Source organism: Hirundo rustica, chromosome 22 (genome assembly GCF_015227805.2).
Source record: "Hirundo rustica isolate bHirRus1 chromosome 22, bHirRus1.pri.v3, whole genome shotgun sequence".
Lineage (NCBI taxonomy): Eukaryota > Metazoa > Chordata > Aves > Passeriformes > Hirundinidae > Hirundo > Hirundo rustica.
This window is the reverse complement of record NC_053471.1, coordinates 799,946-827,458: the sequence shown is the minus strand read 5'-3', so window position 1 is coordinate 827,458 and position 27,513 is coordinate 799,946. Positions and strand designations below refer to the sequence as shown.

Genomic DNA, 27,513 nt, shown 5'->3' with positions numbered 1-27,513 from the left:
GACTGATGCAGCTGCCAGTCAGGAAAGATGGATAAATCCAGGCCCACTGCAGAGGGAATTTCCAGCACAGACAGAGGACAGAGGGCAAGAGCCACAGCAAGGAAGAGTTCCTGGCCAGGCAGCGGAGCCTCAGCCCATGGGAAGGACCTCATAAGCCAGCCTTTGTGGGGAGAATCCCACCTATCTACCTGGCCAGACCAAGGTCTGTTTTCCTCTGTTCTCTCTGGCTGCAAATTCCCTAGCTGCTCTCTCTGTAAGAGATCAGGTGCCCTGGCAGTGATGCTCCACATAGAATTTTCCCTGTAGTACCAGTGCTCCTCACAGAGCTACTCCGGAGGGATGGAGAGCCCCTCCAGAAAGCTGAGGCTAAAAACCACCCTGGCAAAGGCAGCATCAGCCCGAGAGGCTTTGGCCACAATTTACTCCTTGCTCAGAGGATGAATGTGGCCCTGCAGGTGCTCAAGGAAGCCCCCAGTGTTGCCATGGTTCTGGAAAACCAGATGTTCAATAAGGGTTTCCCATTTGTGATTTCCCAAAGGTTCTCATTTGTCACATGCAAATAATAAAGAATTTCTATCCACCTCCTGAAGTCAAAGCATGATTTGAGTGGACTTGTCCTATTAAGGAATAGATCAAGACTACCTTGGGATTAGGGTACCCAAAATCAAGTAGGACCCAAGCTAGGAAGATGCTGCTGAGGTCACATTTTGAGCAAGATTGAGCAGAGCTTCTCAAGATGGATCTCAGAGCTCTTCCAAGAGAGGTGACCAGCCCCACTCACAAGCGGCCGCTGCAGCACAGGATAGGAAAAATTCCCTGTCCCTAAATTTGTGTGTTCAGGGGGAAGTTCCCAGGCACTGCAGCTCCTGGGTCTTCACACTCAGCACTGCTTGACACATCTCCAAGATCCTGTCCCTGAGGAAAAGCCAAAGTGCAATCTTCTGCCACCAGAACACTCAACAGGTGATATTTCCTGGGATCAAGAAGCATCAGTGTCCCAGACAGTAGGGTCAGATGTGATGTTGGGGAGGGTGGGGAGGCCCCGGCACAGGCTACCCAGAGAAGCTGTGGCTGCCCCATCCCTGGAAGTGCCGAAGGCCAAGCTGAACAGGGCTTGGAGCAACCTGGGATAGTGGGAGGAGTCCCTGCTCATGGCAGGGGGTGGGACTCGATGGGCTTTATGGTCCCTTCCCAATCAAACCAGTCTGGGAATCTGTGAGGGGGAATAGGAGATGGAAAAGACAACGCTGCCATAACGCTGGGGAATCTGCATTTCCAACCAAGAGTAATTTACTCCCTGCTGGGATATTTTTCTTCCTCCTCTCTCCCAAACTGGCAGGTTTTTCAGGCTATTTTTCTTGTCAAACTAAACACAGCAGAGTGCAGGGCCAGGTCAAACATAATTCTATTTTTCTAATCAGTGAGAAAAGCAGATGTAATGAAAGAAATTCAAACCTTGTCTCTCCTATTCCTTACTCACTTTCTGGTGCAGTCCCTCCACCTCGCTCTCCAGCTGTTGCTTCTCTTGCTTGGTTTGGATCTGTGTCTCTCCCAGAATTGATTCCAGCTCCTCATTGCGCTCAACCAAACCCTCATGTTCCTGCTCCAGTTTTTGAAGCTTGTGAAGGAACTGGGAATTTCTGCCCTCAATGTTCTCCATGGCTTCACAGCACCTGCACACCAAAACCCAGCATCACCAAGGCTGGAACTGCATCCCAACTGCTCCCCACGAGCAAGCAAAAGCCGAGGTTTTCCTCACACTCTCCTGCTGATTTCCAGTCTCACATCCAGCATGGCCTGTGCCTGTTCTTATTTAGATGGAAATTAGGGGTGATGGGATCTACACAAGGAATGGTGAAGGTCTGGGCAGGAAACAGGTCAAGCATGAGGTTGCCAACAGCAGAGAGACAACAGCAAATTCAGCTGCCTGAGGCAGAGAACAGGCTTGAGAATCTGAACGGAAAAGAGCCAGAGAAATGGGATCAGCCCCCTCTTTCCTTCCTGAACCTGCCAAAAGAGGTGTAGCAGCTCCTGAGCAGGTATTGAGAGAACAAAGCTTTGAATTCCCTTAGAAATCCCTGTTTACATATTTATGGTGGAAAGCCAGGTGTTTTGGTGCACTGCTGGAGAGCAACCAAATCCAAAGAAAACTTCCCAGCACCAAAACAGGTTTAAAAACATTTTTGTCTGCGGAGAGCCCAAAAAACCCAACTCTATTCTTTTGGAAAAACAACAAACTGGAGGAAGTCTCAGCTTTTAACTGGAAGAAGTGATTCCTCAGGACTGCAATCTCCTCCAGATTTCCCCATTTGAGAGCAGAAGAACAAAGTCCAAAAGAGTATTTAAAACAATTCAGTAATCAAATAATCCTGCAAGAGAGAGCACCAGAGGCATAGCACCAGTGGAAGTACAAGGGGTGAAGGATTTCTACATCTCTCACCTTTTGTGGAGAGATTCAACACCCTGATCTCCATATTCCTGATACAGGGCAGTTCTGCTGGCACCAGTGTCTCCATCAGCTCCTGCTTCTTCCCATGTGCCCTGTGCCTGAGAGAAAATCAACATTAGCACAGAACTAGGACCAAGATCCCAGAATCCCAGGATGGATTGGGTTGGAGGGACCTTCAAGCTCATCCTGTTCCATGGGCAGGGACATCTTCCTCTCTCCCAGGTTGCTCCAATCCCTGTCCAACCTGGCCTTGGACACTTCCAGGGATCCAGGGGCAGCCACAGCTTCTCTGAGCAACCTATGCCAGGCCCTCACCACCCCCACAGCCAGGGATTCCTTCCCAGTATTCCATCTGACACTGCCCTCTGGCAGTGGGAAGCCATTCCTCCTTGTCCTGGCACTCCAGACCCTTGTCCCCAGTCCCTCTCCAGCTCTTTTGGAGCCTCTTTAGGCACTGGAAGGGGCTCTGATGTCTCCCCACAGCTTTCTCTTCTCCAGGTGAACACCCCCAGCTTTCCTGGCCTGGCTCCAGAGCAGGGGGGCTCCAGCCCTTGGAGCACCTCCCTGGCCTCCTCACACAGCTCCAACAGCTCCACATCTTTCCCATGTGAGCACAGAGTGATTCCAAGGCCACCTGTGTCTCTCAGAAATAAAACATGTGAGCCATGTCAGCTTCATCTCTCGGCTTTAGGAGCAAAATCCTCCAAACCCAGAACATCCAGGTTCTCATGGACAGCTAGGGTCTGGGATGCAGAGGGGACCCTGTTTTTCTGGAATGACAAAGAAAGAGCCCTTGGAAACACCTGCAGTGAGGCCATTCTGACTCCCTCGGCTGGTGGAGGCTCTGGCCTCTCGCTTCGCTGGTACTCACAGATCTCCTCCTTGAGCTGCTCCACCTGCAACACAAAACAGCTGCTTTGAGTTTTGGTGTACATTCCATTTTCATATTTGTTATTAATTTATTACTATTCCATATCCGGAGGGATTGGTTGAGATCCCGTGGCTGCTCCAGCTTCTGAGTGGCCTCAGACAAGGAGCAGCAAAAGTGGGAATGCTGATGCTCCAATCCATTAAAGGGTGATTTTCCTGAATTTATTTCACTTCCTGACCACACCCACATCGGGTTAAATTCCAGCTATTTCTGAGGACACCTTTCAGTGTATTCCATCCATGGGATCAATGGAATTCCATTAACAGCAGCAGCTCTTCACCCCAGTCACAGCTCATCCCAGGCCAACTGCCCAGCCTGTTCCTCCCCTACTCTTCGTAACTCTTCATAAAGGCAAGAAAACACCTCTCAGGTACTGTGGTTGGTAATAAAGCACATTTTCTACTACTATAAATTAAAAATTAGGTGTTCCCAACTTCTGTGCCTACAGTTAAACCCCATTCCTAAGGAATAAAGGGAATTTGCCTATAGCTTAAAATATGGCTGGAACTGATCTCAGTCTGGCTACATTTTTACCTGTTCAGTGACCACAATATGTTACATATGTCTTACATGGTTTTTTGTCTATATAGACCTATATATAGATATATAAATAGATTTTTATATTATGTTTCTACTTCTTTGTAAGCTATACATACACTTGTGTATCCATAATGACTGAAAGGAGCAATGTCCTACAGCAAGGAAAACATTGTTTGGAATAAAAAATAAGTAAACGGAGGAGTTTGAACCAAGTTATGGTTTTCTTCAGCTTCAAAAAGAGACTGTGCTGTAAATACAAGGTTTGAGGTCACAGACATGGAAAAACCAGCAACTTTTTTAAATGCAAATGTCTTGGGTTATATAACCAAAAAGTGTGCATTCTATTTCATCTGTTGAAAGCCGTTGGGGAGATGTTTTGTCCTTATCTCTTGTAACTCCAGTGGGGAGGGGGGTGGATGCCTTCTGATAATGGCCCACCATTCAAACCAGGTGGGGCAGTGTTTGTTACCTCTTTCACCACCCCTCCATCCTCCAGGGGGACATCTTCTGATAACGGGCCATTAGGGCCCACCAATGACATGACACATTCCATCATCCCATTGGGAGATGCTCCACACAGTGAGGGAGGAGCCAGCTGTTCCTAGCTAGATAAAAACTGTGACTGAAGGACACGAGGTATCCTGTTGTTCCACTGGATTCCTGGAGGAAGACTGGACCCATCTCGTCACCACTGGATTTTCTACAGGACCATATTTACTCCACAGAACCACATCTGTTATGCCAGGAGGACTTATTTGGACTGCTTCCAACACCCTGACCAACAAGGTGCCAGGTTGTAACCCTGAGCCTGTCAGGGTTTTTTCCAGGATTGCTTCCTTGCTTGGTTTGTTGTTTGGTTTTTTTTTTGTTTTGGTTTGGTTTGTTTTTTTTACTACTACATTTGTATTTTCTTTTCTTTTCTTTTTTTAAATATTCCTAGTACTCTTATTCCCATATCTTTGCCTGAAAGCCCCTAATTGCAAAATTATAATAATTTGGAGGAAAGGGGGTTTACATTCTCCGTTGCAAAGGAAGCTCTAGCTTTCCCTGGCAGAAACTGTCTTCCAAAACCAAGACAGCAAAGAACAAAGCTACAAAAAAATTTGTACTACAAAAAATACATTAAAATTCTGAACACCTCAAGATATTATCTGATTAAAATTATTTGAAAAATATCTTCTCAGAGGTACTTCTATTAATTTAGCAAAACTCATTTGACATGAGAGGACTGCAAGATAGCCAAGAGCTCTGAGTGCTGGGATGGCAGAGGCAATTCCAGGTTTGCAAAGGCTGATCTAAGGAAATCAGGAGATAAGAACAGCTGCAGATTTTGTGCCCAATGATACATTTTAATAGGAAGCATCCCTTCAATCCCCTCCCTGTTGGCAACCTTAGTAAGGAATTATCTAGTCAATAGTTCAATTGTTCCTTAATTCTAGGTGGCATTTAGAGAATCCTGGCTGTATAATAACAAGCACTTAACTAATAGTAATGTAAGAGTAATGTAAGTCATTCCATTAAGAGAACTGACAGAAAACAAGAAAATCAATCAATGTGGCTCGGTTAAAAAACAAAGAAGCTGAGACGGATCAAAAATAAGCATAAATTTCAAATGGATTTCAAACCAGCTGGTAGGGGTTTTAGGCTAAACTTAGGTAAACTGAACTCTTTAATCCAGTCCAGGGATTAGGCACATGTGTTTCTTACTCTGTTTTTACACACCTGAGTTGGGGTAAACACCAGCTAGGAGCAGGGAGCTGATCCCTCTCCATGAGCACAGGAAAATGTGTCCCAAAGTCCTCAAGCCACCACTCAGCTGGATTCCCTCAAACTCTTCCTGCATGGAAGGAAGTTCCCACAGCTGCATTCTGTCTATTTCCTGAATTTTACTGCTCCATGAACCATGACATAGCCAAACTGCAGCTCTGGAAAGACTGGGCATAAAATAAGCAGGGGAAAGGGGAAGGCAGGGCAGGTTTGCGATCAGGGATGACTTCCAGGAGCCAGCCCAGGATCGTTGGCTTGGCTTGGTGGATCCTCACCAGCTCCAGGAATGCTTTCCTCTCCAGGTCGAGCGTCTGGACCCGTGCCCGCAGCGCCAGGATCTCCTTGTCCAGACGGCTGTTGTGCTCCATGGCCCTCTGGAGCTCAGTCTTGTCTGGAGACAGCAGCACCAGGAAAGCGGTCACTGGCTTGGCCCTGCCTGGTCCACACTCCAAGTATGGATTCCAGGCTGATCCCACACATGGGAAAGGTGGGAAGCAGCATGGATATGTCCCACATCCACTGGAAACACATCCCACATCCACTGAAAATACATCCCACATCCACTACGAATACATTCCACACCCACCTGCAAATAAATCCTGCATCCACTGGGAATACATACCACATACACGTGGTAATACATCTTCATGGAACACATCCACATGGGACACACCCATGTGGGAACACATCCCACATCCACGCCCTCTCCCTCCCACAGCAAAGGCTGATGTCCCTGGAGATCCAGGTTTCCAGGTTCAAGTCTCTATCACTATTCCAGGGATTCAGTTTACCTCTGGATCACAGAGGTAAACCTCATTTAAATCACTCACCTCATCTAATACGGGTTTCACTTTCTCTTTGGAAAACCCCAAGGACCGCATTTTAAATTTTCACCATAAAATCCATTACTGCCACAAGCAGGGACACAATCCCAGCCAATGTATCTGTGTTGTCCACACATTAAAATTCAATGGAATGCCCATCACTGAAAGAACTGCACATCAATTTTTCAATGGATCAATTAATAAATTAAACCCAACACCAATTAATGTAGATTCCCAATATTTCCAGGGCAGGAAAAGTTGTTTGTATTAGGAGCACATGTTGCGGACACAATGGTATCCTCCTGTCTTGGGAGACAATTTTCATTATAGAAAAGGGAAGAAATATTTTCCCCTTTTCAGCTTAACACTGGGAACAGGCAATTTTAGTTTAAGCTTGACTTCTATTCAGGCAAAAAAAAAAATCTACTTTTTTGTTTCAATTTGGAAAAAGCAACAAATTTGTTTTTCAAACAGGGATTCTGATATTGAATTTTCAGTTGTGTCATTTAAAATAAAACGCAAAGAACATCTTCACAGAATCACAGAATGGGTTGGGTTGGAAAGGGACCCTGAAGATCATCTCGTTCCAACCCGCATCTTCCACCAGAATGGAGACTTTACTCAAAAGCCTGTTGTCCACTACACAAATTGATTATAAAATTATAATAAAATTATTAAAAGGTAGGTGAAAGGATAATAAAATTCCAGCTCTTTTCCTCTTGTAAAAATCCTGACCACCCCCTATTTTCCCATTCCTTCTCCTGTTTTTCCCTCTCAGCTGCATTCAGGGCTGACCACAGGGATGATTCCACAAGGACAATAGTGTGGCAGCACAGTTCTGCTTTGGAAAAACCCTGCAGCATTCCTTATGCACTTTGTTAAATACCATTTAAAGCCCTTCCTCACCAAAATCCCACTAACTGGGCTGAAACTGGTCAGAAATTCTTCCCTCCAATGCAAACAAGTTATCACTGAACCAAAATATGCTGTTTAAGGGGGTTTTACTAAAGATGAGTGACCCCGGTTTAGGTTTTTAGTAGCAAATCAATTGATTCCCAGAGCAGTTGGCTCTAAGCTCGCTAGGAGGAGAAGCCGTGCAGAGATACAGAAGTAAGGAAGCCACAGGAATGCTGTCAGCCTCATTTTGCACACACAGCACAACAACCCCAAAGACAAAACAAGCATCAAACCCTTACTCACATTTTGTAAAGCCTTGTATTCATCTAACACCTCAGAAAGCACAGATTTCCCTGCGCAGGCTACGACCCATGGGAGTCCCAGGCTGGAGCCCGTCCGTGGTCCAGAGTCAGCACTGGAGCTGCCACATCACTCACTCCATCCCTGGGGACTATGGATCGATCCCAACCAAGTACGGGGATGAAAGGGCTGGGAATGATGGGGCTGGAGGCTGGAGAGGAGTTGACAGAGCTGGAAAGGAGCTGATGGGGTTGGATAGGAGCTGATGGGGCTGGAGAGGAGCTGACAGGACTGGAGAGGAGCTGACAGGACTGGAGAGGAGCTGACAGGACTGGAGAGGAGCTGATGGGGCTGGAAAGAAACTCTCAGGTCTTGGTGCTGTGTGTGAGCTCCAAGGGGAGCCCGAGAACCTGGAATTCTGCCCCAAATCTGACCCAGGTAGTGCCAGTCTCCTGAAGGGAGTTGGTCCCTGCAAAGGCACATGGGGCTGGGATGAGACACCTCATCCCAGTTCCGGTTCTCCAAGGAAAATCTACATCACAGATTTGGGGACAATGCAAGGAATCTCCCAAAAGAGTATCCAGACACCTGTGTGTCGCTAAGGACATTTTCCATGGACACTTCATTTCAAGAGCAGCTTTACCACATCTCCCTCCAGAAAACTTTATTTCTACAGCCAGAATTTATTTTAAAAATCCTACTAATAAAGATGGCTTCAGGGCTGGTCAACAGTTATTTCAAGAAGGAGGTGAAAGAAATATTCTCAGCAAGGGCAATGTACCCAGACAATTTCCCACTGCTGCACTTGCTAAGGATCCTATGAAGGCAACATCCCAAACTGTACCTGGAGAACCCTGGCAATAAGAGGTGCAGCTCTAACTAACCCTGCGTACATGGTTAATTCAGCTACTCTGCTTCCAGACCAAGTCATCATTCCCTCTCCATCCCCGCCCAGGGCATAAAGCTCTCCCTGGAGAAGAGATAGAAAATTCCCAGGGATAGGAAATTTTTCCAGATTGTGCAGCTGCATCACAGATCAGAGAAGCCCAGGCTCAGAATTAATGGATTTGTGACTGTGAATGACTGTGTTCCCACCTCCTAGGGAGCAGGCCGACTCCTGAAACTGATTTTCCCACATTTCAAGCAGAGGACAGACTGCCCCCCCAACTCCCCAGGGTTAAGAGCAGGCCAGGAGTGGCCACCAGAGCAGCACTTACCTGCTCCACTCTGCTCTTTGCTCAGTGTATCCAACCCCTCTGCCACCCTCTGCATATCTTCCTGGGACACCACCAGCCTCTGTGGGGCTTCATCCAGATCTCCCACAACTCCTGCAGGCAGTGCTGGTTCCCCCTCCAGCTCCTTCCTGCAGAACTGACGCACAAGGGTTAATGAACCAATGGAAATGAGGAACCCTGCGTCGATGTGACCAAGGCAGAGCTGTTTGTCACCCCTTCCATACTGGTCCAATACATGTATTGGAGAAAATGTGTATTCCTCATCTCCAGTGTCAGTTCTGGGACAAAGCAAAGGCGTGCCCCGAAATGTGAGTTGTTCCCTGGCTCTCAGTAGAAGGGATTATTTACTGCCCAGGCTGGGCACAGCCTGAGGATGAGGTTGTGACAGTTTGGGCTCTGGGTTTTTTACTCTAAACCAAATAAAAACCCTCCCAACCTGCTTAACGACAACTCTGAAATGAGGGAGACCACAACTGGGATGAGGAGCAGCAGAGGGGGTTGGGGGGGCTCAGCCTGGAGAAAAGAAGGCTTGGGGTGACCTTCTGGCTCTTCACAACTCCCTGACAGGAGGGGGCACCCAGCTGGGGGTCAGGCTCTACTCCCAGGAAACAAGGACAGGAAATGGTGTCAAGCTGTGCCAGAGGAGGTTTAGATCGGATATTGGGGAAATTTCCTTCATGGAAAGGGTGGCCAGACATTGGAATGGGCTGCCCAGGGCAGTGTTGGAGTCACCATCCCTTGGAAGTGTTCAAAAACCTTGTGGATGTGGCACTTGGGGACATGGGTTCATGGTGGCCCTGGCAGTGCTGGGGAAATGGTTGAACTCAGCAATCTTGGAGGGCATTTCCAACTTTGATGATTCTATGAATTCTCAATTATGAGCCAACAGGAAAATGTGTATTTCCTTATTTCTGTCTCCCCAGGAAGCTGTGTGCATTCCTGCTGCTGTGGGTATTCAGCTCCCAATGCCTGACAGATGTAAGCAGAGCCAGCCTTGCACACAGAGATGTACCTGAATAACAGCCCCACCACCACCACACGGCCATGTGTCCCTTGGCACTGCCACGTGTCCCTCAGGATCAGTGAGGGGGATTTTTAGTTCCGACATATCTTGACTAAAAAGGGGGTTTTTTACCATGCCTTGTACTTGGCAGGAATGTTTCAACCAGAGTTGTCCCAAACCCTTGTGAAAATCCCTCCATTTTCCCACTCCTTCTGGGAGCTCTGTGTGTTCGCTAATTTTTAAGACCTCTGATTTTCTGGGCCTGCCCACGAGAGCTGGAGGGCTCAGTTTCTCCCAAAGTGTTGCCACTGAGTGTGATTGGTTCACTTTGTCAGAGTAACACTGGGAGACTCAGAATCATGGGATCACAGAAAGGCTTGGAATGGGAGAGACTTTAAAGCCCATCACATTCCACCTCCTGCCATGGGCAGGGACATCTTTCACTGTCCCAGGTTGCTCCAAGACCCACCCAACCTGGCCTTGGACACTGCCAGGGATCCAAGGGCAGCCACAGCTTCTCCGGGCAGCCTGTGCCAGGGCCTCAACACCCTCACAGCCAAGAATTCTTCCCTCATTACCCCTTGTCCTGGCACTCCAGACACTTGTCCAAAATCCCTCTCCAGCTCTCCTGGAGCCCCCTCAGGCACTGGAAGGGGCTTTAAGGTCTCTCCAAAGCCTTCTCCAAGTGGACACCTGCAGCTCTCCTAGCCTGGCTCCCAAGGGGCTCCAGCCCTCAGAGCATCTCCATGGCTTCACTCCAACAGGTCCTTCCTGTGCTGGGTATCCCGGAGCTGGAGAAGCACTGCTGGGGGGGGTCTCTTCAGAGAGGAACAGAATCACGATGCTGGTTGGCCTTTGAGGTGCAAACGCATACTCCTGGCTCATGTCCAGCTTTTGATCCACAAGAATGCCCAAGTCCATCTCACAGGGCTGCTCTCCATTAATTCCTCCCCCAGCCTGTGCTTGTTCTCAGATTGCCTCAACTCAAGCACAGGAATTTGAACTCCAAGAGCTTCCCTGGACCACTGCTCCACATCCCTCTTTTTTTATGGAGTTACACATTCCTGCTCTACTGCATCTGCACTGAGGGGGTCCTAGGGCTCAGCACATTGGTTGCCATTGATATTTAGCACTTCAGAGGGTGAGCGAGCTAGCACATGCCATGAATCCAGAAGGCATTTCCCTATGGATTTCTCAGAGCTGACCACAGAGAGAGGCAGATTTGTATCCCACCTTTCTGCTTTCCTCGGGATGCAATAAATCAATTCTGCTTGGCTAAAAGCTGAATTCATCCCTGTACCAGACAGGAATGTGTCCGGCCCTTCATTCCAAGAGTGAAACAGGTCAGCTGGGAACAAGCAAGGCCACACATTCCAGTAAACAGCGTAAGAGGAACAATTAACACATTAACCTGTAACACTAATGATTCTGCAAAACAAGTGGGATGCTCCCAGGAACAATGGAGTGTTTAATCAACAGTTTCAGCTCCACAGGCACAGACAGCAATGACATCACTGGAGAGAGTGATCAGACCTGACAGGGAGACTGTTTTCTGGGAAAATATATCTCCAATGTGTCCTTCACCTGATTAAAAACACAGAAAGGGTGTAAGAAATGTGGAGAAGCTGTGGTTGATTGTAAACAAAGAGCATTAGATTTGTTGCAATTCATGGAAGCGTTCAAGACCAGGTTGGAGAAATCTGGTCGAGTGGAAGATGTCCCTGGTCACTTCCAATCCAAACCATTGCGTGATTCCATTCCTGTCAGCAGGAAGAAACAGAAAGCAACAAGAGAAGCAGCCCTGACCCATGTTTGAAGTCTTGCTCCCTCCTCACTGCTTGGAACCTTAAGGACAAACAGCAGCTCTCAGAATCCCAGAGCATTCCTGGACTCCAGTTCCGTGGAGACATGGCCATAAGTCAGGAGTAGGTGGAAATTGGTGGCCTTGGAACCATAGAATCAGAATATCCTGAGCTGAAAGGGAACCACAAGGATCAGCCAGTGCAGCTGCTGACCCTGCACAGACACACCAGCAATCCCACCCTATGTCTCAGAGCATTGCCTAAATGCTCCTGCAGCTCTGGCAGCCTTGGGTCACGCCCATTCCCTGGAGAGCGTCCAACCACCCTCTGGGGGAAGAATCTTCTCCTGATCTCCAGTCTAACCCTCCTTGGCACAGCTCCAGCTGCTCCCTCAGATCCTGGCCCTGCTCACAAAGAGTAGATGTCAGAGCTGCCCCTCAGGAGAAGCTGCAGCCCCCAGTGAGCTCTGCCCTCAGTCTCCTCTGCTCCAGCTGCACCCAGAGAAAGTCATTCTTACCCAGTGAAGATCCTTACACCAACCACATCACAAACTCCTCAGCACAGGATTACAAATAATCCATTTCACTGTCCGGGTGCAGATGGGGGAGTAAATCAAGTGCAGTGTGAGAATTAAGAATCTGACTTAGAATCATGGAATCCCAGACTGGTTTGGTGTTAGAAGGGATCTTAAAGCTCAACCCATTCCACACCCTACCATGAGCAGGGACACCTTCCACTGTCCCAGGTTGCTCCAAGCCCAACCTGGCCTTGGCCACTCCCAGGGATGGGGCAGCCACAGCTGCTCTGAGCACCCTGTGCCAGGATCTCACCACCCTCACAACCAGGAATTCCTACCCAATATCCAATCTAGACATATTCTGTCAGTTTGAAAACATTCCCCCTTGTCCTGGCATTCCAGACTCTCGTAAATACTTTCACTCCATCTTTCTTGTAGCTCCTTCAAGTATTTCAGTTCCGAGACTCCAGTGGCCTCAGAGACACGAGACACAATTTTCACTACAGAAATATGCCAAAGATATTCCTTTACCGCAGCTCTCAGGCAGCCAGAGCCACGGAGCAGGAGGTACCTGGAGCCCATCAGTTATGCCGTGGGATTCCAGCTGCCGGGCTGCCACTTCCAGCTTTCCTAGCAGCACCGCCCGCTCCACCAGGAAATATGCGACCTGCTCACTAGCAGCACTGCAGGAGATCTGGGATAAACCTTCCTGCTTCAGCATCTCTTCCACCTCCTTCAGCTGGGTTTCTGCAAGGCAAGGCAAGGCTTGGTGTCAGCAGAGGAGAAACAAAGAGCAGGATTTCTTTGGTATCTGTCCCAGCTCCTCTAAACAACTCCTCACTGCAACAGCCCCATTTTTCCTGGAGCCCAACAGCTTCTCGAGTCTCTCCTGCTTCCCACCTCCCTCACTGGTTCCCATTCTCTGCTATCCATTATCTCAGCCCTATTCCCTCTCTCCCAAGGCTTCTCTTCACATACCCTTCCCTGCCTGCTGAGCATGTGATAAGCCCTGCTCCCCCCAGGAGGAGTTCTCTCTATCTGGTTTATCCTCAGTCCCTTCAACTGCAAGTACAGCTTGGTGGAAAATAAACAGGTTAAATTAAACAGATACTGAGAGAACCAGGGAATCATTAAGGTTGAAAAGACTTCCAAAATCATCAGTTCCAACCCTCAGATCATCAAGTCCAACTTTGGAGAGAAGGCAAACAGACAGACACAGAGTCACAGATGTTTTCTTTAGCAGGAGACACACAAAATACTATATCACTCCTAGAGAACGTAACTATTTTCCCAAGGAATGTCTAGGAAGGAGGCAGATCTGAACACCTTTAAGAATTAAATTGCCAGTGCTTCAACATCTTTCCAAAAATTATAGCCAGGAAGACTCTGTTCTGGGAAAAACTTCCAGACTCAAGGGTCTCTAAGACAGAAAGGTGACAAGAAAACTTGCAGGAGTCAGTTTATGACTGGGCACCATTGTGTTTGGGCAATCAACAGTTGTTAAAAAGACCCCCTAGTTGGTGTGGTTGGAATTTACCTCCCAGGAGAAAATAAGAACCTTTGGTGTCTGGCATGATGAGGGCAGTATCCAACTCCTGCATTGGATCCAGCAGCTTGTGGAACCAGGGGAGGGCTTTTCAAACCCCCCCTGTGTAATTCATATTAAAACCAAAACCAACAGACCAAATTTCTAACCCAAACCAAAGGCTTCTAAGTGTTGTAAGATGGGAAATGCAGGGAGTTGTATAGAGGTAGGAGGAATATTCACACTCTTTCTCTGCTCAGGGATCTAGAGTTGGACAGCAGAGGTTCATCAGAGTAAATATTGCTCAGGCACAGGACATACAGAGCCCTGGACAAGCCTGCCCCTCACTATGATGTACTGATTTAACACAGGACCCAGCGCAATCACATCCTGAGGCTCTGATCGATCCCATGTTTCCACTCCACGCTTCACAGCCAGCTCCATCCAGTCCTCTGGATGGAAAACACCCTGCGGTTTCCCAGGCATCTTCCCCAGGGAGACAAAGCACGCCTAGTCAATACAGGGTCAAACAGGGCTCCCCAGCAGCTTCCTCCTGCAGCAGAGCAAACAAGGCAGGATCAAAACTGCTCTGTGTGCCTCAGGAAGAGCCCATGGATTGCACTAAACTGAACCCCAACCTGCCTGGCAGCTTCCCTCCCATAGTTCTGCCAAATCCCAGCTAAAATGAATGGAAACTGCTTTGGTTTATGCACAGGATGGGACCCCCTGTGCCCTGAACCACCTCCACCTGCCAGTGCTTCCCTTGACCCTAGCCTGCAATGCAGGATGAAGTGGAATCATTTTAGATCCCAGACATATTCCAGAGGCTGGAGAAGAAAAAGGATTTGTGAGACGAGGGGGGGAGTCTGCCCACAGAGCACAGGTTACCTATGAGTAAACCCCACTGATTCCTTACAAAGCCCTTCCCTCCCTCATCCAATGTCTGGGAAGAGCCAACCCCTGCGCCCCAGGCACTGTCACACAATAGCTCTACTGGCATCTCCCACCTGTGTCCATGCTTGTTTGGAAGCAAATTTTATATTAATATTTGTATTTTCCTACCCCAGGAATACTTTCAGAAACAGCAGCCACCTAACCCCACCACAGCCCTACATCCTCCAGCCCTGCTGGGTGTGTTTAACCAGCCCGGCTGTTACAACAAAGAAGCTCAGACCGTGAATGTTTTTACTTTTTATTCCACTTTTTAAACAAATCCAGGCAGCTCCCCCAACACTGTGTTTCACTGCCATTCCAGTTGTTTTTCAGGAAGGCTTTTGAGAGCGACATCGATCTGCCCTCCAACAACACCCAGCGCATTCAGCGAGAGCATCAGAAACAGATCAGGAATTGCCTGGAGGGAAGGAAAAATGTCACTCTGGGCAGAGATATCAGATGAGGTGACACTCAGCTCAATGGCCCAGCATCAACCAGCCTTGGCTGCTCCCTGAAGGAACCTGCGAGCCTGGGATGGGCAGGAAGCAAATATGTGAGCAGAGATATACTTTTTATCTTCAGAAACTGCTTAGTGTCAGTCTCCAACACTATCCCCAGGGTGTAAAGGAGGGCTGGAGAGAGACTTTAGTCTAGGGCCTAGAGTGCCAGGACAAGGGGGAATGGCTTCCCACTGATATAGGGCAGGGTTAGATGGGACACTGAGATTAATTTCTTGGCTGTGAGGGTGGTGAGGCACTGGCACAGGTTGCTTAGAGCAGCTGTAGCTGGCCCTGGAAGTGTCCAAGTCCAGGGTGGATAGGACTTGGAGCAACCCGGGACAGTGGAAGGTGTAGGGGGTAGAATAGGATGAGCTTTAAGATCCTTTCCAACCCAACCCATTCCATAATTCCAAGATTTTATGAAACACCTTTTAACAGATCAAGTTGCTCCAAGTGATACCAGACCAAGCAGAGTTTCTGATCCATTTGCCTGCTGTTGGAAGGAGTATTGTCTTGGGTTTGAAAGACAGTTTCTGCCAGGGAAAGCTAGAGCCTCCCTTGAAATGGAGAATGTAAACCCCCTTCACTCCAAATTATTATAATTTTGCAATTAGGGGCTCTCAGGCAAAGATATGTGGATAGGAGTAACAGTTCTTTACTAGGAATATAAATAAATAAATAAATAAATAAATAAATGTAGTATTACCAAAAAATAAGCAAGGAAGCAAACAAAAGTCCTGGAAAAAACCCTGACAGAGTCAGGGATACAACCTGGCACCTTGTTGGCCAGGGTGTTGGAAGCAGTCCAAATAAGTCCTCCTGGAGTAACAGATGTGGTTCTGTGGAGTAAAGATGGTCCTGTAGAAAATCCAGTGGTGATGAGATGGGTCTAGTCTTCCTCCAGGAATCCAGTGGAACAACAGGATACCTTGTGTCCTTCAGTCACAGTTTTTATCTAGCTAGGAACAGCTGGCTCCTCCCTCACTGTGTGGAGCATCTCACAATGGGATGATGGAATGTGTCATGTCATTGGTGGGCCCTAATGGCCCGTTATCAGAAGATGTCCCCCTGGAGGTGGAGGGGTGGTGAAAGAGGTAACAAACACTGCCCCACCTGGTTTGAATGGTGGGCCATTATCAGAAGGCATCCACCCCCCTCACCACTGGAATTACAAGAGAAAGATAAAACATCTTCCAAAAAAGCTTTCAACAGAGGAAATAGAATACACATTTTTAAGTTACATAATCCAATACATTATCCAGCCCTTATTCTATTACCATCTGCATTATACCTAAATCAATAAACTCTATTATACACAATGAACTCTTACACCCAGTTTTCACTTAGGATTAGGTTCCCCTGTGGTACACAACTGGTTTCTCTATCTTTCTGCATTACTTACTAAGTGGAACCAGGTCCTTGAGCAAAAACAATCCCACAGATGGCTCTGCCTTTGCCTGAGGTAGGGTAAATCCAAATAGTCTTTCTTAGAATACCTTTCATGTGTACTACAGGGACTTCATCTACTGTGTGCAGGTGTTCAGACTAGGCAGGACTAGCTCGATTGATAGAGCCTCTTGTGTTCACGATCCAGGTGGCCTTTGCTAAATTCACTTCTTAATTTTTGAAGGTCCCCTCACCAAGTGCCTTCAGGGTAGTCTTAAGCAGTCCATTGCACCATTCAACTTTCCTGGCAGCTGGTGCATGATAAGGGATGTGATATATCTATTCAATGCCATGTTCTCTAACCCAGGTGTTTATAGGGCTGTTCTTGAAGTGGGTCCCATTGTCTGACTCGATTCTCTCCGGGGTGCCATGTCTCCACAGGATTTGCTTTTCAAGGCCCATTATGGTGTTCCGGGCAGTAGCGTGAGGCACAGGGTAGGTCTCCAACCATCCAGTGGTGGCTTCCACCATGGTCAGCACATAGCGCTTGCCTTGGCGGGTTTGGGGAAGGGTGATGTAGTCAATCTGCCAGGCTTCCCCGTACTTATACTTGGACCATCGCCCGCCATACCATAGGGGCTTCACCCGCTTGGCCTGCTTGATGGCAGCACACGTCTCACAGTCATGGATAACCTGAGAAATACTGTCCATGGTTAGATCCACCCCTCGGTCTCAGGCCCACTTATAGGTGGCATCTCTGCCCTGATGGCCTGAGGCATCACAGGCCCATCGAGCTAGGAACAACTCTCCCTTGTGTTGCCAATCTAAATCAATCTTTGACACCTCTATTTTTGCTGCCTGATCTACCTGCTCGTTATTTCAGTGCTCCTCACTAGCCCGACTCTTGGGAACATGGGCATCCACATGGCAGAGTTTCACAGGTAGCTTCTCTACCCAACTGGCAATGTCCTTCCACTCATCATCAGCTCAGATTGGTTTTCCCCTACGCTGCCAGTTGGCCTTTTTCCATCTGTCCAGCCAACCCCACAGAGCATTGGCAATCATCCCCGAATCAGTGTAGAGGTAGAGTTTGGGCCACTTCTCTCTTTCAGCAATGTCCAGGGCCAGTTGAACAGCTTTGAGTTCAGCAAGTTGGCTTGACCCATCTTCTCCTTCAGTGGCTTGTGCAACCTGTTGTGTGGGGCTCCGTACAGCTGCTTTCCACTTCCGGTTCATCCCTACAATACGACAGGAACCGTCAGTGAAAAGGGCATAGCGTGTTTCTTCTGCTGGCAGTTGGTTGTACAGTGGAGCTTCTTCAGCACATGCCACTTGCTCCTGCTCCTCTTCATCTGTGACACCAAAGTTTTCACCTTCTGGTCAGTTGGTAATTATCTCCAAAATCCCAGGGCAATTTGGGTTTCCAATGCGGGCACGCTGAGTGATGAGGGCAATCCATTTGCTCCATGTGGCGTCGGTGGTGTGATGGGTGGAGGGAACCTTTCTTTTAAACATCCACCCCAGCACCGGTAGTCGGGGTGCCAGGAGGAGTTTTGCTTCTGTGCCAATCACCTCTGAGGCAGCTTGAACTCCTTCATAGGCGGCCAAGATTTCCTTCTCTGTTGGAGTGTAGTTGGCTTTGGACCCTCTGTAACTTCGGCTCCAGAATCCCAGTGGTCAGCCCCAGGTCTCCCCAGGCACTTTCTGCCAAAGGTTCCAGGACAGACCATGGTTCCCAGTTATGCAGTAGAGCACGGTCTTCACATCTGGTCCCGTCCTGACTGGGCCTACGGCTACCGCATGAGTGATCTCCTGCTTGATCTGGGCAAAGGCTTGTTGCTGTTCAGGGCCCCAGTGGAAATCATTCTTCTCGTGGGTGACCAGGTAGAGAGGGCTCACAATCTGGCTGTACTCAGGAATGTGCATTCTCCAGAAACATATGGCACCTAGGTTTGGGTTTCCTTTTTGCTGGTGGGTGGAGACATCTCGGTGATCTTATTGATGACCTCGGTGGGAATCTGATGCCATCCATCCTGCCACTTTACTCCCAGGGACCAGATTTCTCGGGCAGGTCCCTTGACTTTGCTCCTCTTGATGGCAAAACCAGCTTTCAGGAGTCTGGATGATCTTCTGTTGAGTTTCTTTATGCATTACAACAATCTTCTTTCCTTTCTCAAACACTTCCATTGCCATGTTCCCCCACACAATGATGTCATCGATATGCTGTAGGTGTTCCGGAGCCTCACCCTTTTCCAGTGCAGCCTGGATCAGTCCATGGCAGATGGTGGGGCTGTGTTTCCACCCCTGGGGCAGTCGGTTCCAGGTGTACTGCACAACCCTCCAGGTGAAAGCAAACTGAGGCCTGCATTCTGCTGACAGAGGAATGGAGAAAAATGCATTAGCAATGTCAGTTGTGGAATACCACCTTGCTGCCTTGGACTCCAGCTCATACTGGAGTTCCAGCATGTCTGGCACAGCAGCGCTCAATGGTGAAGTCACTTCGTTTAAGGCACGGTAGTCCACAGTCAATCTCCATGCTCTGTCACACTTGCGCACAGGCCAAATGGGGCTGTTGAAGGGTGAGTGGGTTTTGCTGACTACCCCTTGGCTCTCCAGCTCACGGATCATCTTGTGGATGGGAATCACAGCATCTTGATTTGTCCGATACTGTCGGCGGTGCACCGTCAAGGTGGCAACTGGCACTCATTGCTCTTCTACCTTCAGGAGTCCTACTGCAGATGGGTTCTCCAACAGTCCAGGCAAGCTATTCAATTTCTAAATGCCTTCTGCCTCTACAGTAGCTATCCTAAAAGCCCACTTGAGTCCCTTAGAGCCTTTGTAATAGCCATTCCGGAAAAAGTCTATGCCCAGAATACACAGGGTCTCTGGGCCGGTCACAATCTGATGTTTCTGCCACTCCTTCCAGTCAGGCTCACCTCGGCTTCCAACAGAGTCAATTCCTGTGATTCTCCCCGTCACCCCAGCAATGGAAATAGGTTCTGTCCCCACATATTCCGATGGCATCAGTGTACACTGCGAACCAGTATCAACTAAAGCTTCATATTTCTGTGGCTCTGATGTGCCAGGCCATCGGATCCACACCGTCCAATAGACCCAGTTTTCCCTGCCTCTCCCTGGCTAGAGGCAGGGCCCCTCTAGCACCGGGCATTATTCCCTTCCTGGCCACACATGGTAGAGGTTCCTTCACAGGGATCTGACATATCATCCTCACTTCTATAATACCTGGAAGCTTGGTCATGGGATGCTGAGGCTATCTTCATCTTAGTGGGAACCCCTCGGTGAGTGTTTCTCTCCTTGAGCTCATGCACCCGTGCTGCCAGGGCAGAAGTGGGTTTCCCATGCCACCTTCCCATGTCTTCCCCATGGTCACTCAGAAAGAACCACAGGTCAGCTCGTGGGGTGTACCCTCTCTCTCTAGCTGGGGGCCACTGAGCTCTGACTCTGGGGCCTGTAACTCGCACCGGTGCCACATATGAACTGTTCCTCCTCATCTCCTCCATCTTCTCCCTTATCTCCTCTCTGAGCTCCTTAGCCAGGGCAGAGGCCTGAGCCTGCAATGGGCCACTGATGATACTCTCATAATTTCTGAGCTTGTTGGCTACAGAACTCACTGTCTCTCAGGTGTCATCAGGATTAATTGTTGCAATGAATGTGGCGTATTGAGATGGTCCTAGAGCTGCCAGATTCCACAGCATTTGCCCTGTGCACCTGTCTTGGTCGGGGTCATTATCATGCTGTCCACCCCTCCCAAAGAGTACCTCCAATACTGCCACTTCTCTCAGCTGTTGGATCCCCTCCTCAAGGGTCTTCCAGCGCATCCTATGATGGTGCTCCTGCATTCTGTCTCTGTGGACAAACCTCTCCCGTACACTCATTAAAAGCCGCTCCCAAAGGGAAAGGGGCCGTGGCTCCCTTATGAATACCTGATTCTGCCAAATTCCTTGCCTCACCACTATCTAGCTGTACGCCTGTACCTATAAGGTCCCAGACCCGAAGTAACCAGGCTGTGTAAGCCTCATGTCCTTGTCATGCAAGATCTTTTTGCAGATTATGGAGACTTTCATATGACAGGGACTCAGTGATGATCTCAACCTCTGACTCCCACCCGGGTTGTGAGGGCCCTCCTTTCTTATCCTTGTTGCCTGGGTGCTCTGATTTCACCTTATACTTTTTTGTTTCTACAAGGGCAACTGCTGCTGGCTGTGGCTGCCCCTGTGGTTCAGCTGAAACCTGAACAGTTGTAACGACTGTGGGTTCTGCTGCTGCACCATCAGACTCTCCTTTGTCGGGGCAGGGGGAGGGTTTCCCACCAGCTGGGGCTAATGAGGCTACTACAGGGGAAATGTACTCCCTCAGCATCTCACGTATCTCCATCACCAAATCTGAGTGGTTTATTCCTGAGGCAGGCTGTGGGGCAGGGTCAGGCTGTGGGGCAGGGTCAGGCTGTGGGGCAGGGTCAGGCTGTGGGGCAGTATCCTTATTCCCTAGGGTAGGTATCAGGGTGGTTATCCAGGTTATCCAGGTCAGTCTCCCCTTATCTCTAAATGCTAAACAGAACAGGCATACCAGCAACACCAGCCACTGTATGATGTCATTAACATTCAGAGATTTAAACCCTTCAAAGACTGGTGGGGTAGGCCCAAAGAGCTGGGTGAAGGGTTGGGAAAAAATTTCCCCCGGTGTCATTTCCTCACAGTAGGTACCATTGTTAAAGTAACCCCAGAAACACACAGTTAGTGTAAGATAGCCCTGAATCCATGTGCCTGCCTTCCAGAGGAAGTATAAAATCCATTAATTTCTCACCTTGTTAACCCATATAGCAAACTGGATAACAGCCACAGTAGCCTTAGTTACAGGGCCCATGTTTAGGTAAGGGCCTGCAAATGGGAGAAATACGGCCACCACCACATGCCACCCGAACCAGGTTAAGCCAGACCACATGATATCCACTACACAACAATGTAGGCACTTAAGAACTGTTATTCCCTTTTCTCTCAATGCCCTTGTGCCCTACATTGGGTGCCAAATTCTGTCTTGGGTTTGAAAGACAGTTGTCTGCCAGGGAAAGCTAGAGCCTCCCTTGAAATGGAGAATGTAAACCCCCTTCCCTCCAAATTATTATAATTTTGCAATTAGGGGCTCTCAGGCAAAGATGTGGGAATAGGAGTAACAGTTCTTTATTAGGAATATTAATAAATAAATAAATAAATAAATGTAGTATTACCAAAAAATAAGCAAGGAAGCAAACAAAAGTCCTGGAAAAAACCCTGACAGAGTCAGGGATATGACCTGGCACCCTGGTGGCCAGGGTGTTGGAAGCAGTCCAAATAAGTCCTCCTGGAGTAACAGATGTGGTTCTGTGGAGTAAAGATGGTCCTGTAGAAAATCCAGTGGTGACGAGATGGGTCCAGTCTTCCTCCGGGAATCCAGTGGAACAACAGGATACCTCGTGTCCTTCAGTCACAGTTTTTATCTAGCTAGGAACAGCTGGCTCCTCCCTCACTGTGTGGAGCATCTCACAATGGGATGATGGAATGTGTCATGTCACTGGTGGGCCCTAATGGCCCGTTATCAGAAGATGTCCCCCCGGAGGATGGAGGGGTGGTGAAAGAGATAAGAAACACTGCCCCACCTGGTTTGAATGGTGGACCATTATCAGAAGGAATCCACCCCCCCTCCCCACTGGAGTTACAAGAGAAGGATAAAACATCTTCCAAAAACAGTTTTCAACAGATGAAACAGAATATACATTTTTAGGTTACATAATCCAATACAAGTATGCTCAGACCTGAGAGCCCACACGGGCATCTCTGGGCTCCCCTCCGCAGCTGTCAGCTCAGGTGTATCAGCACAGATCCTGTCCTTCACCCTGCATCATTCACAGTTCAGGCCCCTCTTTTGTATCACTGGCTTGAACCAGACACTGTCCCCAGCTGCCCCTCCCCATTCTCCTTTCAGTGCTTCCAAAAGCTACCAACTACCATCCTGTCCTCTTGCCTTGCCCACAATTTACCATCCCAGCATATCACAGTCTTTCCACAAGCCCCTTCTCCAGCCCAGTTCACTGGATCATCCTATGCCAGCTGAGACACCCGGGTATCCTGCAAAAATAACAGGGGGATCAAGACCTGGAGCACAAATTCTATGCGGAGCAGCTGAAGGAGCTGGGAGGTGTCAGCCTGGAGAAAAGGAGGCTCAAGGGGGACCTTCTGGCTCCCCACAACTCCCTGACAAAAGAGCGCAGCCAGTTGGGGGTCAGCCTCTGCTCCCAGAGAACAAGGGACAGGACAAGAGGAAACAGCCTCAAGATTTTCCAGGGGAGGTTTGGGTTGGATGGTCATTGAAAGGTTGGTCAGGCACTAGCACAACTGCCCAGAGAAGCAGTAGAGTTACCACTCCTGGCATTGTTCAAAAAATGTGTGGATGTGGTGCATGGGGTGGACCTGACAGTGCTGGGAGAATGGTTAGATTTGATGGCCCTAGAGGGCTTTCCCAACCTAAACATTCCCATGATTCCAAGAACTCTGATGAAAAGCAGAAGCCTGGGGAACAGACACAGGGATGCAGCATAAGAACCCTGCAGCAGGGACACGTTAAAGTCTTGGAGGAGCCCAAGAGAAGCTTTTGGGATTCTGCAGCATCTCCAGCACAGGCATATCCAGCCACTCCATACTATAGAGATAGCCTGGGAGATTTCATTTTTGAAGAGGCTGACCTAGAACCATGGAATCACAGAATATCTTGAGCTGAAAGGGACCCACAAGGATCACCCAGTCCAACCCCTGGCCCTGCACAGGACACCCCAACAATCCCACCCTGGGCATCCCTGGGAGCAGTGTCCAAATGCTCCTGAAGCTCTGGCAGCCTCGGGGCTGTGCCCATTCCCTGGGGAGCCTGGGCAGTGCCAGCACCCTCTGGGGAAGAACCTTTTCCTGACATCCAACCCAACCCTTCCCTGACACAACTCCAGCCGTTCCCTCATGTCCTTTCCCTGAGAGAAAGATGAAAAGAGAGCAGAGATAAAATCCTCCTCCAGAGGTACTGCAGCCTGGGATGAGCTCTGCCTTCAGGTGACCCTCAGCTCCTCTGCTCCAGCTGAACAAACCTGGATAAAAGGACCAGTTACTCAATAAAGTCCCCTACGAGGACCCAAAACATCTCAGGACTGGCACCTCTCCCTGCAGGTGACAGCCCAGAGGGAGCAGAGCTTCTAGATTGTTAAATTATCCACACACATCCCAGGACAGCAGCCAATGCCAGCAGTGAGTCAACAAGTCCTCAAAATCTGAGTGACATCCCAAAAAACCTCCCTCCAGAAACACTCTACAGTAGCAAAGCCACACAACTCATTCAGGGACAACACACTGGGAACAACTGTATGGCAACCAGCAAAAAAAATATCTTGATAAATGGCATCTGTGTGTGTGAGAGAGAGGGAAAATCTCCTTAAATTAGTGGCTTTGTCAGTTCTGACAGGAGCAATCCATTATTTGCATCAATAGGAATGTGATATTTATGTCTGTCCATGTTGGTGCATGGTCAAGGATTTCAGCTTCCAGTCCACAGGTACACACTGCTCAAGAGCCTGAGGAATCCCTAAGAAATGGAGAAAGCCCAGAGGAGCAGAGCCACCCGGAAGAAATTACCAAATTACCCCATTCCAGCTTTGGGGACATTCTGTCTTTCTTCTGCCACCTTGTGGGAAGGGAGAGAAGCAAGAACAGAGTTTTGTGCCACAGCGAGACTCCAAAAAGCTAATTATTCATTTTAACCTTTGTAAGCAGCCTTTTCACCACAAACCACAGCTTTAAGTGCCCAGAGAAATCAAATTTTTAGGTAAGTAACTCTTTGGAAAGTCACACCACCAGGTGTGCTCCCTGAAAACCCAACCAATGTTCAAAAATTTCCCCAAACTCCTGTATTTGCTGCCCCAAAGCCTGAATCACAAAGAAACTCTAAGTTTTGCTATCACCCCCAATTTTATCTTAGGACCAAAACAATACAGCTAACAAAAGCAGTTAATGGTGTCATGGGCTATGAGGACCACTGAAAGAGCAACAGAAGACTGAAGAAAATCAAGAATTAAACCTAACAAAAGTGACCCTAGAGTTTGAAAATAAATGACTTGAAGTTAAATAAGTTAAATCATTTATTTAAACAAAATTACTGAAGCTCTGAGGGGGCTCAGAGCAACTTGGTCTAGCAGAAGGTGTCCCTGCCCATGACTGGGGGTGGAACTGGAAGAGCTTTAAGGTCTCTTGCAACCAAAACCATCCTGGAATTCCACGACAATGAGCACCCAATTTTTGAATTGCCAGAACAAACAATTCCAGGCCCTCACATTGCTTAAAAAAATGTGGAGTTTGTGTAAACCAAAGTCAAGAGCAAATTCACTGACTTGGGGGGAGCAACAGATAATTTAGAGCTGAAAACCAAAGAGCACCATCAGTTCTGGTCTTGAAACAGCCTCTGGAAGATGCTTTGTGCAACAACAGAGCTACATAGAGAACCTGCCAAACTCCCTGAATAACAGCAGCAAAAGCAGGCAAGAACCTCTAAATCAATTACAAATCTGTTTGAACAGCTCATTAACACTTTTAGCAACTTCTCAAACAACAAACCACTGAGAACTCCACGAGAGCTCCCTGACAACTCCCCAAAAAATTCTGCTCAGCTCTCCAAGCAGCTTTCCAGACCCAAACACCTGCCAATGCAATCCCGGGGCCCATACTCCAGAGGGAAGGGATTACCCTGCTGCAGCTGTAGCTGTGCCAGCCCCAACCTGAGCTGCTCATTCTCCTTCTCATACTCAGAGGCAATGGCATCCCATTCTTTCGTCAGGGTACGGACATGGCCCACATAGCTTTCCACCTGGAATAAAGAAAATCCAGTTATTCCCATGTCTGCCAGTGCCTCCAGTGAGCCAGCAGCATAAAAAGTTCTCCACCTCATCATGTTTACAGGATAACCTCAAATATTTGCAGGACAATATGTCTTATGCCTTTTGAACACCTGGGAATGGCAAAGCCTTGACTGGGAGATTAGGAGGTCATGCAGCTATTAAGGGTGCTGGGATGTGAGGAGCTTTTGACCATGCCTCTGGGGGAACTGCTGGACTCACCAGGTGCTTTTTGATGCCCAGTATGAGGAATGGGGACATAAACCCCAAGATACCGAGAGCAGCAGTGTGGCAATGACACACCTGAACCTGCTGCTGCAGAGGGTGGATCAACGGATACAGGCCTGGGTGGGTTAACCCCGGGGGTATCCCAGAACCTCTACGGTTGGAAAAGGCTCCCAAGTGTCCATCCTGTGACAAAACACTATCTTGTCACCAGACCAGAGCACTGCATGCAACGTCCAGTCATTCTTCAGACACCTCCAGGGATGGGGACCCCACCGCTGCCATGGGCAGCCCCTACCAATGCCTGACCGCTTTTTCAGTGAAGAAATTTCTCCTCATGTCCAACCTGAATCTCACCGGGCAGAACTTGAGGCCATTACCTCTTGTCTTGTCCCTGTTCCCTGGGAACAGAGCCCAAGCCCCCTCCCAGCTCCAGCCTCCTGTCAGGGCGTTGCGGAGAGGCAGAAGGTCCCCTCGAGCCTCCTTTTCTCCAGGCTGAGCCCTTTTCCCAGCTCCCTCAGCTGCTCCAGGCGTCCCAGCCCCGTCCCCAGCTCCGTTCCCTTCCCTGGACAGGCCCCAGCCGGGCCCGCTCTCCGGCCCTTACGTCTCTCATATCCTGGGCCTGCCGCCGCTCCAGCTGGCCCAGCCGGGTCTCCGCTCGCAGCAGAAGCCGCCAGGCCAGATCCAGCTGCTCCTCGGCTGGTGCGGCAGGGTCGGCGCCCTCCGCCCGCAGCCAGCGCTGGATGGCGTCCGCCGGCACCGGGGCCTCCGCCTGCGGGGCAGCGAGAGGAGCCGTGAGAGACGGGGAGGCCGCGGGTACCCCGAACCCCTCGGGCCGCTCCTGGGGGTACAGCCGACCACCCGAAATGCCCCCCGGGCCGGCCGATGCCGGGGATACAACCAATACCCCGAACCCCACCCTGGGCTGGTCCCGGGGATATAACCCGCCCCCGATACCACCAGACCGGTCGCGGACACCCACCGGGGCGGCGGCGACCGCGTCCATGCGGCGGGACGGATCCCCGGCGCCATGGCGACAGGCCGCGCCCCCATCAGCAGTGCCGCGAATGGACCGCGTGAGGCCACGCCCCTGGATGTCACGTGGGGTGGGGAGGCCGCGCTGCCGCCACGCCCCCTCCTCGCTCCGTGATGCCCCCTGGTGGCCGACAGCGGGCGCAGCGCCGTTCCCGCCAGGGTCACCGCTGGGTCAACAAAAGGGGCCAAAAGTTTTCCCGATTTTCTTCTGAACCCCAGGTGAATCTGCCCGACCTGATGGGGAAGAGGGCAAGTACATGGAGCCAAGCCAAGAGGAGGCTTTAGGAAGACCTTAGAGACCCCATGCCGGTTCCTACAAGGGACTCTAAGAGAGCTGTAAATGGACTTTGGACAAGGACACGGAGTGACAGGACAGGACGGGATGGTTTCTCACTGCCAGAGGGCACAGTTAGATGGGATATTGGGAAGAAACTCTTCCCTGGCATGGGCTGTCCAGAGAAGCTGTGGCTACCCCATCCTGGATGTGTTCCAGGAAAGGTTGGACAAGGCTTGGAGCAACCTCAGCTAGTGGAAGCTGTAATGAGATGAGCTTTAAAGCCCCTTGAAACCCAAAAATGACTCCATGAGATTGAGCAACCACACTAAGTAGATCCATCCTGCAGAACTGACTCACTGGCTGAAGACACTGCACAGGGGGATGGTAGAGAAAGGAGAAGACCAGGACATGGAGAAGAGGGACACGGCAGAGTCCAGCAAGGACCTT

At 49.3% G+C, this 27,513-nt stretch overlaps 1 protein-coding gene across 1 annotated transcript in view; it reads right to left on the bottom strand.

Annotated features, from left to right (window-relative positions):
• Positions 1-26,796, bottom strand: part of CCDC30 (coiled-coil domain containing 30) — a 46,151-nt gene extending 19,355 nt beyond the window's left edge. Inside the window, exons 1-8 of the mRNA XM_040084319.1 lie at positions 26,737-26,796; positions 25,381-25,501; positions 12,837-13,012; positions 8,926-9,079; positions 5,963-6,078; positions 3,253-3,345; positions 2,441-2,547; positions 1,481-1,673 (exon numbers count right to left, since the gene is read on the bottom strand). Of these exons, the coding sequence (XP_039940253.1) occupies positions 1,481-1,673; positions 2,441-2,547; positions 3,253-3,345; positions 5,963-6,078; positions 8,926-9,079; positions 12,837-13,012; positions 25,381-25,501; positions 26,737-26,760 (984 nt within the window). The 5' untranslated portion in view covers positions 26,761-26,796. The remainder of the gene's footprint in view (positions 1-1,480; positions 1,674-2,440; positions 2,548-3,252; positions 3,346-5,962; positions 6,079-8,925; positions 9,080-12,836; positions 13,013-25,380; positions 25,502-26,736) is intronic.
• Positions 26,797-27,513: the final 717 nt, after the last annotated feature.